The sequence below is a fragment of the Drosophila bipectinata genome, chromosome 3R (assembly GCF_030179905.1).
Source record: "Drosophila bipectinata strain 14024-0381.07 chromosome 3R, DbipHiC1v2, whole genome shotgun sequence".
NCBI classification, from domain to species: Eukaryota; Metazoa; Arthropoda; class Insecta; order Diptera; family Drosophilidae; genus Drosophila; species Drosophila bipectinata.
In genome coordinates, this window is record NC_091739.1 from 20,096,781 (window position 1) to 20,109,377 (window position 12,597).

Here is a 12,597-nt window from a genome sequence, read left to right on the forward strand (position 1 = left end):
AATCAACGCCGCGAGATCAGAGAGTCCCAAGATCCCTAAATAGTCTGTCAGTCTAGGCGCGTTTGCAATTCTTCGGCTTGCATCAGCATGGGGCTCTACAATGCCTGTGCTTAGTATAATTAATTTTCACATTTTCCGCGCACTTTTCAAAAATAAACCCAAGAAATTATGTCTGGCCCAACAATGGGCGGCCAAATTAGGATACCCGAGCAGGGGGCAGGGCAGGAGTTCGGACAAACTGCTACTTAGTAATGGCGGCTGCCGCCCATAATTCTGCTGGGTGCCAACAGAAATCCAACGAATCCATTGCTCCGAGCGCCCCGTTTATGTTTTGCGTCTTTACAAATAATGTTTTAATGTGTAATTTAGCATATTTCTGTTTGTTTGTTGATCTTTGTACTCTGCAGGGCAGGCTAATTATCCCCACATTTTAGAAGGCAGAAAAGACGTTGTTTCCGATCCGACCCCATATCCGATCCTCAGCTCCTCAATATTTCTTAATTTCAATCCCCAATATGTATGAAAAACGGAAAATATTTTGAAATAATCGTGAGAAGAGAAAGTAGACCCTCATAATGTGAAAGACGGCATTCCCACTTTTAAGACCTTCGTGTTTACTAACGACTATATTTATCCCTTAGTCTTCCTTGTAACTTTAATCCTGATATTGTTTCAAATGATCAGTATATTTTCCCGCATGGCGGGTAAGATCCAGTGATGGATCATCTCTATGATGGATTGCAGGGAGTTCCGAGCGTTTCACATCTTTTTAGAGCTTTTATCTTTCGTTTTTGTGATTGGGTATATTAAAGTACTGGCAATAGTCCTAATTTTCCAAAAAAAGGGGCAAGATCCTGGCGTTTTGAAACCGATCAAGAAGTTCCGATACTTCGTGTAGGCTTATGTGGGCCAGAAGTCAGTGGAGAATATGTACATATGTGTCAGGAGTATAGTTTCACGAAAATTCGGAGTTTTTTTTTTATATTTTTTATATAGGAAATAGTTCTGAAACAATCAAGGCCCGGAAGGTCAACCTTAGGACATACCCTTCGTTCGGGTATGTTTTGTCATTTTGAGTGTGGAATAGATATAGTTACATGGTTTTGTGATATCATAATCAATTGCTTCTGAGAGTTCTTGTCTTCTTGTCTCAGAATGTCATTTAATTTGTTTTCTTAGAGATAACAGTATATAGTACTGTTTATTTAAATATTTTTAGCTACTTTGTCTTTTTCGAATCTTTTTTTGGGTCTTAAATCAAAAAGTTGCGAAATGTGTAATGTCTGGATACTGCTTAGCAATGCAAGAACCGCACTAAACCCTCCGTAATTATGCATCCACGACCCCCAAATCAAATATAAACAGCCCGAATATCTGGCAAATGCTGCAGACCATCTCAAATTCCCTCTAGCCCACTCCGCCCCGGGTATTCCTGCGATTCCTGTTGTGTAACAAACACTGTGTTTCGTGCAAATAGACGCACTGCAATGCCATTACTAATTAATAACATAATCACTGCATTGCCTGTCATGTCGGATTATGGACGCCCCCACCAGCCCAGTCCCGAAATGGGAGCCAAGTGCAGGGCATCCCAAAAAGGCATACCGATGGGCAAATATTCGGGATAGTATTTAGGATCCCAAATTGCGTTTCAATTGTGGAGCATGTCCATTATTCCGGATGTATCTTGGCATTTATGAGGTATATCATATCTTTTTTGGGAGCTGGATCTCCTGGGTAATGCTTATTCATGCGTTTAAAGTGTTGATTATTAATTAAAGGCACATGTTCCTGGATAAGGGATAGAGAGTAGATTTCTCTAAAGCAGAATGTGGTACATTTGAAAGCTAATACAATCAGGAGCAGGCCATAAATCAGCAGAGATATATCTGCAGGATGCATTCCACCTCGAGAAGGGAGAGCACCTCGATAGGCCGCCAAAGGAAAACCCATTCGAAGCCAAGTGTGAAATTAAAAAATTCAGCGATGAAAATTGGCATTGCGAAAATGGTCTGGCTCATCAAGGGATCAGAACGTAATGTTTTCTCGGAACAGAAATAGACTGAGAGCCAAATGTACGCGTTAATCAACAAAGTGCAGCGGAAAGAAAAATAATAAAGCACATGCCGGGAAAGCAATTTAGATTCTAAGATGCTTTGAATTCAGAAATACTTTGTTAGCCCGAATCTTTCGTTTATTTGCATTAGTATTTTTAGGATTGTGTGATGTGCCTGCGGCTTGGAGAGCATTGTTTCGGGTCCAGAGCAGCATAAATTATGCTTATTAGCCAGACTGGGGGCCAGGTTCAACTTTCAGGTTTGGGAAGAGGCACCTTTCACTTGCCAGAAGATGGCTTTTATTGGCGTATTGTGTTGGCTTTGTTTAGACATCTTTAAAGTGTTGCTGCCATCGCGCTTGTAGCCCGGCCCACTCACATTGGGGACACTTTGTTCTCGGCTGCAGCACGGGCCCATTAATTTCATTCTGGCCGCCCAGAGCTAATTGTCCCGAAAGCGACTCGCCCATAATTGTTCATATTTCATCAAAAGGAGAGCTGTCACCCCGTGGCCTTGCTAATTGGCGAGAAGGGGCCTATTCGGGAAGGGGCCACGTCGGTGCCGCGGCCGATTCCGCAACGCCCACCGACTGCCGAGGCGAAAGCGATCGACGCACGAGTGCGACAGAGACGGGCGAGGCTGTCCGCGAGATCACCCGGCTGGCCCCGCCCTCGTTTGTTTAGATACACTGCGTTCGTCGCCAATGGGGGCAGATGTTGCAGATCCGACAAGTGTTTCTACGCATGATGATGGTCCGGTCCTCTTCCGGCCCTCCCCATAAACGCTTTATTTATTTCCTGACCCTTTTCGGTTGCCAACAACACTAACTGGCACTTGCTGCTTTTAATTATTCGCCCACTTTGTGGTTTGGAAAATATATTGGCCCGAGTTGTAGCTTTTATTTGCAATTTAATCTAAAAGCTCCATGATAATATTTTCAGTTGAATGGCTCTAAGCCCAGTGGGCGTATTTTTGACATTTTCCCATATCTCTGGGCTCCGAATTATTCATGAATTGATTAAATAATTGCCTGCTAATAAAATGCAAATTAGCTCTAATTAGTTAATTAATTGGCCAAAGGCATTCGCTGCTCCGGCCGGGAAAGTGTCGAGAGTCTCTCCGTAGATACGCAACGAATGATTGCATTTGTAATTGGATTAGAACCGAATCGAGCTGCCCGGAAGCTGTTCAGTCTATTTGCCACTGCGAGTGCCATTAAACTATTATTAACTATCGAACGGCAATTAATATTTTTCCGTTTGCGTATAAATTGAAGCGTCAGGCCATAAATAAGCACTTTTAGAATGTAATTGTTGGGATTGCCTTTCGATAATGGCTCTACATTTATTTTATTACCCCCCTTGGGCAGCCATTTTTAATTGTGGAGAGCTTGTGGATGACAGCCCTGGTTGTGGGTCGCAGATCCTGCCCAGCCTGCAACTGATGGATGTCCAGCATGGACAATAATGCAAGACAAGGGCTATAATCTACAATTTTGCGCCACATAATTTTCTGGCTCTTCTGGTGACACAAGCAGCCCCGTGCAACACGGGGCATCTGCAACCAGGCCCTGTCCGGGACACCATTATGCTGTGGTGCCCCCAAAGATGAATTGCCGTTTGATTCGTGTGTGCTGTTTGCGGCAGCAGTTTAATTTAATTATCGCATTTGTCATTGGGCCAACTAGCAGAGAGTCCTCCACGTTGGCCAAAAAGAAACACAAGCCAGTCAGCACAAAAATGGGTCAAAAGAACATGCCATAGGCCTACTTAGATGGTCCAGGAGGCAGGGCAGACTACTCTCGACTTCCAATATGCAATTATATTCCCATCTCAGATCGATCAAAGTTGGCCATAACCACTTCCCATCCGTCCAAAGCACTTTGGAAGTTGGCTCTGTTCGGGAGCCTGCCACGGCGAACATTTAAAACGAAATGCCTAATGCAAATTTGTGGACAGACCGCAGCTAACAGGCCCCCATATCTGGGCAGCACTATTTTGCAGCTGCCTCGTGGCTCCATCCTCCCGCACCAGCCTGCCCCTCGTAGGGATGCGCCACGGGCACTAATATGCAAATGTAATTTGCTGCGTTTGGCGCGTGACGTTCGTTTGGTAATCGCAACACAATTACAATGTTGTCAGCCCGCACGAGAGTGGGTGTGGGGAGTGTGTGTGTGTGAGTGTGTGGGCCGGGTGCCGGGGGCAGGGCGGTGGGGCGGTGTGGCAGTGCAGTGATGCAGCGGCTGCAGTCGGGACAGCCGCATCTACGCGTAATTAATTGATTTTTATCTGGCTTGAGGCTATTTTACAGTTTGTTGATGACAGACGATGCAGACACGCAAGGCCCCTGGATGAGGGCCGCCAAATGGATGGGAGCGGAGTCACCTCCCTGCCACCCCCTGCATGAGGCATGATGCACGATGGACGTCTATTTAAAGCTTTTATGACTTTTACTTTGTCTCTATTCCGTTTGGAATGAATCTTTTTGGCTCGAAGCACCTCGTACAGAAGGAACCGGTTTGGGAGAATTGTCAAAAACTATATTTCTTTAAGATAAGTCTCCATAGTTACTACTGGTTGTAGTGGAATCTATCTGGCCCGAAAATGGTTAAATAGGCTTTCAGTAGTAGTAGGAGCAGTAATTTCATTCCAATTAACTCAAATCTGCAAACCCGATACAGACACTCCCAAACGGCCATGCTTGTTTTGGGCCGCATTCGGTGGCTGTCGATGGGAAAATTGGCAAGTGCCAATGCAAATGACCAAGAGGCTTAATGCCGGCCACAGCAGGATCCGCACAGGAGAGCCTTGTCCTGCAGTTAATTTGCTGATATTATTGCTGTGATTAACACATACATGTTTGTGTGGCACGACCATGTTTTATGTATAAACAGCAACTCACAACAAGCTGCAGGTTTAGTAAATGGCCAGAAATCTGTGCATTGCACTTAAATCGACGTGGGTTTCTCACGCACACAGGCACCCAGGCACACGCACACCCACATGTGTGCATGTCCTTTGCCAGGATGATAAATGGCCGGGCCGAGCTTATAATATTAATAACACAGACAAAACACTTGAACATGTCGACATGCATAACATTCTGGCTCACACAACCAGATGGACGTCATCGAGCAGCTGCACAGGGAGAAAAAGCTGATGATGTCAGGGGCTTTTAAGAGAAAACCGTGTAGAACTAGTCCCCTAACTGGCTGCCAATTTCTCGTAGTGTAAACACGCATATGGAGCAGAGTGCTTAGTGTTTATGTGTACATATCAACTTGTAATTAATTGACTTGATGGAGAATGTAATTTAATTAAGCAAGCATTTCGATGTGACTCCGTCGCTATCCTTGTTGTTGCCATGGCCGATTTGCTCGGCTTTTCTCCTACGTCCCACTCTTGTGTATGTTCAAGGATGCCTCGTCCTCTCTGGAGCGGAGTATGGGTGCCCGTCTGCCTCGGTCTTTGCCATGGCAGCCAATTAGTCTTATGGCATTTGAGCTCCCACACGGCGTATGCGTAACGTGAGATTATTAATGCAAATCGGGTTTGCATTGGCAGCCCCACATTTTGACAGCTTTGAGGGGATTGATGGGGAATCGGGGAGGAAACTGCAGGCAACTCTATTTGATTAGCTCCATTGTTATGTGATTTAATGCAACCAGGTTAACACGTTCCTTATCTTGGCTTTAATAAAACTTTAACTACCGGAATAAAGATTCAACGATATAGACGCATACAGTATATTCGAGCATTTGAAAGCTGGAATGTCAACTGCAAACGCTGATGGGATACGATTCGGTGGTTTCCCAAAATTCCTGTCCGAGACACCAACCGCAGGGCTTTATTTCGGATCTGACATTTCAGACAGACGTTTAAGTTTTCATTAGTTTGGCATTTCTTAAAGAGCAAACACCCCAGTCGGGGGTGTGGGTCGTGTGTACATAAATTGTGTTGTTGCTCCTAATTGGCTGACAGCAGTTGGGCTCTGGGCATGTCCTTGCTGGGAAGTTAATTTATTCTAATTATATACCCTCTCTGAGGGCGCTCTCGAAAGGCGCACATCCCGGCACTCGCCCCTCTCGGAAGTCAATAAATCTCAATTTATTTCACAATCAGGCGATTCGGAACAGACTCGTGTGTTTGCGGCGGAGTGTGAGTTTGCTTATGCCGGGGGCCCTGGCTTGTATGCAAATCGCACACCCCACCCTGGAAACTGGAAACTGCCCCCGTGTTCGGCCAGCTGCTGCAACTGGAACAGTGTACACTTGGCCTAACAATTACCGAGGCATTAGGCAGCATCACACCTTGCGTCCTCTTGTCGGGCGCCACAATTAAATTACGATAAATTTCGGGCCGCCGGGGGCCCTCGGTGGGCAAATAATTGGCGGATTATTCTAATGCAAACAACAGAGCCGAATATTTTATTGTTCCCGTTTAACCCTTTGTTGCAGGCCCCTACCGAGTCACAGATCGAATGTGTATAGCGAAGTATTATTCCCCTTAATAGCTAATTGGGCAGGCAATTGAATATGCGCATTATTCGGGATTAGAGTGTGTGGCAGAAACTAAAAAACAGTTCAATTAATTAAATGGCCACAACCACGGCCGTGCAGTTAGCCTCGGCCAGCAGAATATTTTCAAACAAATAAGCCAAATAATCCCCGGAAAACATAATGTGTTTGCTGTTCAATTTGCAATGCTAAGTACACACGGGAAAAATCAACAAACATATGCCTATTATTCGATTCATTGGGGAAAATATACATGGAAGGTAGACTGCTGGACTGCTGGACTGCTCACCTGAGTTTCCGTCACCATCAACAGCTTGGCCATTTCCGTGCGCTCGCTGGAGCTGAGATACTTCTTCACCTCGAACTGCTTCTCCAGCTCGAAGATCTGGCGGCCCGTGAAGGTGGTGCGGGCCTTCTTCTTCCGCCGGGCGTCGGTGGAGCCCGAGTCGGAGTCGTCCTCGGTGGTCTCCAGAGCACTGTTGGCGCTGCTCGGGTTGGGGTGCTGGTGATTGGCCGCCGCGGGCGAGCTGTTGGTGGCCAGCAGCTTGTCGCGCATGAGGCTGTCGCTGCTGCCGGTGGGGCTTATGTCCGGAGGCTGGGCCACCGCAGCGGCTGCCGCGGGCGACAGCTTCTTCTTTTTGGCGGCCGGCTTGCCGGAGGACTCTGCAAAGAATCGTTGAAAGAGTTAGCACTTTTATGTATGTTTTTAGTAGTTCAAACTAGGTCTAGTGACATTAGTGCCACGGATTTGGTCTTGACGGGGCCAAAACGTGTCTAGCATGAGTCGGAACGGTCGGGTCGTTGTCTGGCCAACTTCGATTGCCAATGCATAATTGAAATCTAATTGACAGTTAAATGCAAAACGTTCTGTCCGGACTCCGGAGCGTACTCGCTGTCGCATTGCTAATACGCCGCGTGGGCCCGACGGCCTCATACGGCCAATCGCGAATGCACGACACTGTGATTAATTAGGCGGGAGGTTGGATGGTTGGATGGCAGGCCAGTTGGATGGCTGTTGTTGTTCCTGCCCTGCTTTTGTAGCTGTCGCCATTGGCAATTGGCAATTTTCACTATCGAACCCCCAGAAACCCCGCGAGAGAAGCGAGGGGCCACTCAGTGAAGTGTAAGGGCGTCCCAGTGGCGCGAAATCAATAAAACTAAATGGAAAAACAGAGGCGGTGGCACAAATAAAACAACAAGCGCTAAAAGCCCAGCAGAGCCGGCCAGTGACGCCAACTTGTGCAATTAGAGCAACAACAATTAAACTTTGAACAAATGTTTGTTTATATTAGCCGTGGCTGCTATTGCCGTCGTTGTTGTTCTTAACGCCAATCGGCAATTGGCAATTGGCATGTCATTTGGGGACTGGAGACCCGGTCGGCGGGCATTTAAATGTCGTTTCGCCAAGCAAACAAACAAATACAACAAGAGCTCCGACTCCATCCAGTACACGATTCGCCGGGACGGGCAGTCCCATTTATGGCAGCTGGAACAAGTAATTAAGCGAAAATTAACTGATGACTGTGTCGGGCAATCGGATGTCTGGAAGTTCGTCATTCAATCGCTTGTACAGTCGTTAGGGTCTCAAGTCGGCTACGTGATTTTAATAACAATAAAGCAAAGCGAACACAACATTGAACAATTAACGCGCCCCGAATCATCCCAATTCAGTTGCCAACTTTGCCCGATTCTGATTCTGACTCTGCTGACGACTGCTTTATTCGCTTTATTGTTTATTGTTATGGCTTGTTGTTGCTGCTGTTGCCGGCCATGTGCATATGGCTAATTGCATTTTGTATATTTTCGTTCCGACCTCATCCGAATTAAATCATTTTAATGCATCGCAGTCGGACTCAAAAGCGAATGCAAATTCGTAAATTCGATTTGGCAGCCATTTCGGTTTCGCAAATGAATAAAAACAACAAAGCATCTAGCCAAAAGTGCATCTAATTAAATTTCGACCACTTCGTGTGCCAATTGCCACTTCAATGGATTACTAATTATTTAAACAAGAGATGAAAACGGCCCACATCATTGGTCTTCCCTCTAAATGAAGAGCTCACAGCATTGTCCTACAAAGACTGTAACCTGCTAATGGCGTCCGAAATCTAGGAAACTGATAGACTGACAGACCAGAGCCCCAACTGGAGTGTGCCGCGTTCTAATGGCCAAGTCATTAGTATTGCCAAAAACAGAGGCCGCGAGCGATGGGCGCCATTTGAGTTGGCAGAACACGCATACGCCGTGTTGCCCGACGCACGCTTCGCTGAAGCGTGTTGAGAGCTCCGCGCTCCGCTCAATTGGCAGGCTCGTCAAGCGTCGCCGCGGGCACTCGGCCTGCCAGATACTTACTCCCGTGCCCGGCGCCATTGGAAATAGATCACATTCGAGCACACTTAAAAAAATAAAAGGCTCCTTTCTTCCACTAGTGAGTAGGGTTTGACTATCCTTAGATATATTATCCATGATACAGGATTTCAGGATATTTCTGAAACATGTTTAAAGCTCAAAACAGGAGCTATCATCTTCCTCCTAATAATATCTTATATTCCCTGAAAGGCTAACCAATATTTTTGTCTGTGCAATGGAGAACGCTTACCCTTCTTGCTGGCGGTCTTCCCGAGGACGTGGCTCTGCTTGCTGGCCGGCATGGGTGAGCTGTTGCTGTCGCGTGACTTTTTGGCCACACACAGATTCAGGGGCTGGTCGAGCGGAGCCGCCACAGCCGGGGCAGATGCCGCTGTCGCAGATGCAGCACTGGGTCCTCCGTCCTCCTCGCTGGCGTCGCTCATCGTGAGCTGCTGATCCTGCTCGTACTGCTTCACGATCGTATTCGGGGACTTGGCCGGCAGCGAGGGATCGAAGGCGCCCTCTGACGCCTCCTTCTCGCCCACGGCTATGCCCAGGATGTCGGCGATGGAGTGTGGGGTGGGGCGGTTGGGCGGCCGGGCGTAGACATGGGCGTGCCAGTTAGTGGGCGCCCCCGGAGGAGTAGAGCTGGTGTGTCGTCGCTGCTGCGGTTGATGAAGCTGCTGGTGGGGGTGTATGTGGGGGGAATTCTGCACCTGGGGGTGCACCGAGCTCGGCCGCGGGCTGACGGCCTCCAGCTGCTTCTGAAGGAAGGTCGTGGCGGGCGGACTGTCAGAGATCGGGCTGGCCAGGGTCGCCTGGGTGTCGCGAACGCGCAGGAGGCTCACCAGCTTCTCCTTGCTGTTGGGACTGACCATGTTCGGGATGGTCAGCGGGCTGCTGTAGACGTACGTGGTGGCGGACATCTTGTAGGGGTCTGGCGTGGGCGTGGGCGTAGGGTGGGGCGTCTGGTAGGGCTGCTGGGGCGGTAGGTGGTGGGGCTGGAGCAAGTGAAGCTGCTGCTGCGGATCCTTCACGAGGCCGTATCCGTGCCCAAGGGCTCCGCTTACCATTTCCGCTGCCAACTGCGAGTCGCGTTCAGTTTCGGGCATCATTTAGGCCAACGCTGCCTGCAAAGTAAGCCAAAAATAGAGAAAGGTCAGTTAAGAAACAGAGTACATAGTTGGCTTTAAAGCTTCCCCATTTGTCGTGCAGTTGTTAAGTGTCTGAGCTGGTAATGCAATTTGCACCCCACTCCCTCCATCGCCTCGACCGGAAGGCCAGAAGGCCTCGACCCCTTTTTAGACCCTATTAACTCCTCTCTGGCCCGGCCCCCCTCTGCTTCCCAGCCGGGCTAAGAAGTAATGCAATAAAATACAGCGTTAGTCGTTGCCACTTGCTGCCTCTGTGCCTCCTGCACTGGGAGATGGCGCTCTATATATGCCTCCGTTAGTATAGAACTCCTGAGCTCCTGCCACGAGTAGTATTTCTCTCAGTGCACTTTGACTTGTGTAACCCCCGGCCAGTCGGGCTGAGCTCCGAGGCCCGGGCGTTGCTCGTAGCCTATTTCCTGGCGCACTGCGTTGTGATTTGCATAACAAAATGTTGCACAATCCTTGCTTGAACGGGGGTGTGGAGAAAGGATTCCACCAGGCGGCACATACGTTTCAAGGCGGGAAGTGGGGTCTCCAACAGCCTTGTACGCTTTCGCAAGGACTGCGAGTGCGAGGGGGAGAGCTGGTTAAAATTTATGGGGCAGCATTTGGGGGTGACACAATTCAACTTAATTCGTCGAGTCAAAAGCGTGTGAAATGTACGAGGAGAATTATTGTTTTTTAAATTGCGGCAGTAAATTCAAGCAGAGGGGCTGTGACTAACTTTAGTTGGGCAATTACGAGTGTTTGGGGTACAGTTGGGATCTTGTTTCTGAGAAGCCGTAGTTACCTAATATTAACACTCGAATGAGCATCCTGGAAACCTACTCCAGGAAGCAATTAGAATTATTATGAAGGCCATCCCACCCACCATCACCTCCTTTCGCAACCAGGAACGTGATGCGTGCCTAACTGTTTTTTTATTGCCGTTCAGAAAGAACAACAAGGACGAACGAACGGCAGAGACACGAAGATACGAGGATACGACATTCGCATCCGCTCTCAGCCCACAGGAGAGAGCGGAATGTTGCCGCAACATGTCGCCAAGCCTGGCCAAGTACCCGAAAGCCAAATAAAATAAATTGCAAAGGCAATTCAAGGGGGATGAGGGGAAAGGATACGGCAGGTGGGGCAAACTAGGGGAGTGTGTTGCTGGCTGATTTGGGGGACACATTCAAGCAGCGGAAGCGAGGCAGGCAAGCGGAAGAAGTTATTTCAATTGCCTTGCCAGCAGCAAGCGGCGCGGAAAGGGACAGCTAGAGAGAACTGAGCGGCGAGGGGGAAGGAGCTGCACTGTAGAAAGAATTAGGCTTAAACGACACAAATATTAATGGCTTCCGCAGGCTGGCTGTGTGATTTCTGTCAGTGTAGAGGGGGAGAGGACGCCCGAAAACAGTGGCCCGCCCTGTGGCACGTACAGCGGCTTAGATGCCGGCTAGTGTGTGTATTAGTTACCTGGCACGCTTCTGGCAGTGCCTCCCCAACCCCTCCCCGACTTCTTTTCTTCCTCTTCCCTCCGCACCAGCATCCTGTCTTCTGTGCACTGTGGCAGGACCCAAGTGTCGACTGCCAGGACGAGGGCTAATGGCATTTAAGTTTTGTTAGCCAGACTTGCCCTAATGCCGCCATCCCGCCTCGGCGCATGTGGCACCTCAGGAGCGGTGGCGCGAATGGGAGGCCGGAAATAGATTGGAAGCCAAACCAAACGCCATCGTGACAGTAAACGACCTTGGAGGAGTTGAGGTGGAGAATGGCATTAAAGGTTTGATAATATTTCTGTTTATCCCCTCGGGCGGAACAATGCGCTCCTGGATTTCTTGCGCCGCATAAGCGCTTTGTCTCCCTCCTTTCCTGCTCTCTCTGGCAACTCTCTGCCAGCCATATTTGGCCTCGAGGCTTACGAGATGCTTTTTGGCCCTGCTGTCTGTCTGTCGGCCCGTCTGCCAGTCTCCTGCTAGCCAGCATTTTGTCTATTTTATTTCGTTTTCATTTTCGTTTTATTGCATTGACAACAACATGGCAACACACACACATTCCGCAGGGTCCGGGGTCGGAGTGGAGGTGGAATGTGGCCAGGGGTGGACTGACTGGGGCTGGAGAAGACTACTTGTCTGACGTTTTGCTGGAATTTTAACAAGCCACTCTCGAATCATCGTCATCAGGGTCTTTGCTTCATTTGGCCCTCGGCAGCTTTCGTCAGAGTCTCCGTCCCCAGTCATTCCCCCAGTCCTTTCATTCCAGGGCCAGCTCTGCTTCCCTTTATGCACTTTCTGGGAGTATTGGGGAAGAGGCTATGCTACTACTGGTTTGTTCCTAAGGCTACCTGTATTTACTTTCTGGGTTTTTAGTTTAAAATAATTTGTAGGGTATAAGACTTTCGGCCATCCCGAAGGACAAAGATCTGGTCTTTTTCTGATACTTCAGGTTTCATTCACGTTTTTGGCCCGTCCCTGCTTTCCAGCATCCTGCTGGCTTTCTTCGTGTGTTAGTTTTGACGTTAACTGCGGCTGACTTCCCTTCG

The 12,597-nt window shown here is 48.5% G+C and overlaps 1 protein-coding gene across 3 annotated transcripts in view; it reads right to left on the minus strand.

The window, feature by feature from the left end:
- Nucleotides 1-12,597, minus strand: part of NK7.1 — a 36,488-nt gene that overhangs the window by 3,351 nt on the left and 20,540 nt on the right. For all 3 annotated transcript variants that reach the window (XM_017244312.3, XM_017244304.3, XM_017244323.3), the window contains exons 2-3: nt 9,173-10,052; nt 6,863-7,236 (exon numbers count right to left, since the gene is read on the minus strand). In XM_017244312.3, coding sequence (XP_017099801.2) covers nt 6,863-7,236; nt 9,173-10,037 — 1,239 coding nt within the window. In that variant the 5' untranslated portion in view covers nt 10,038-10,052. The remainder of the gene's footprint in view (nt 1-6,862; nt 7,237-9,172; nt 10,053-12,597) is intronic.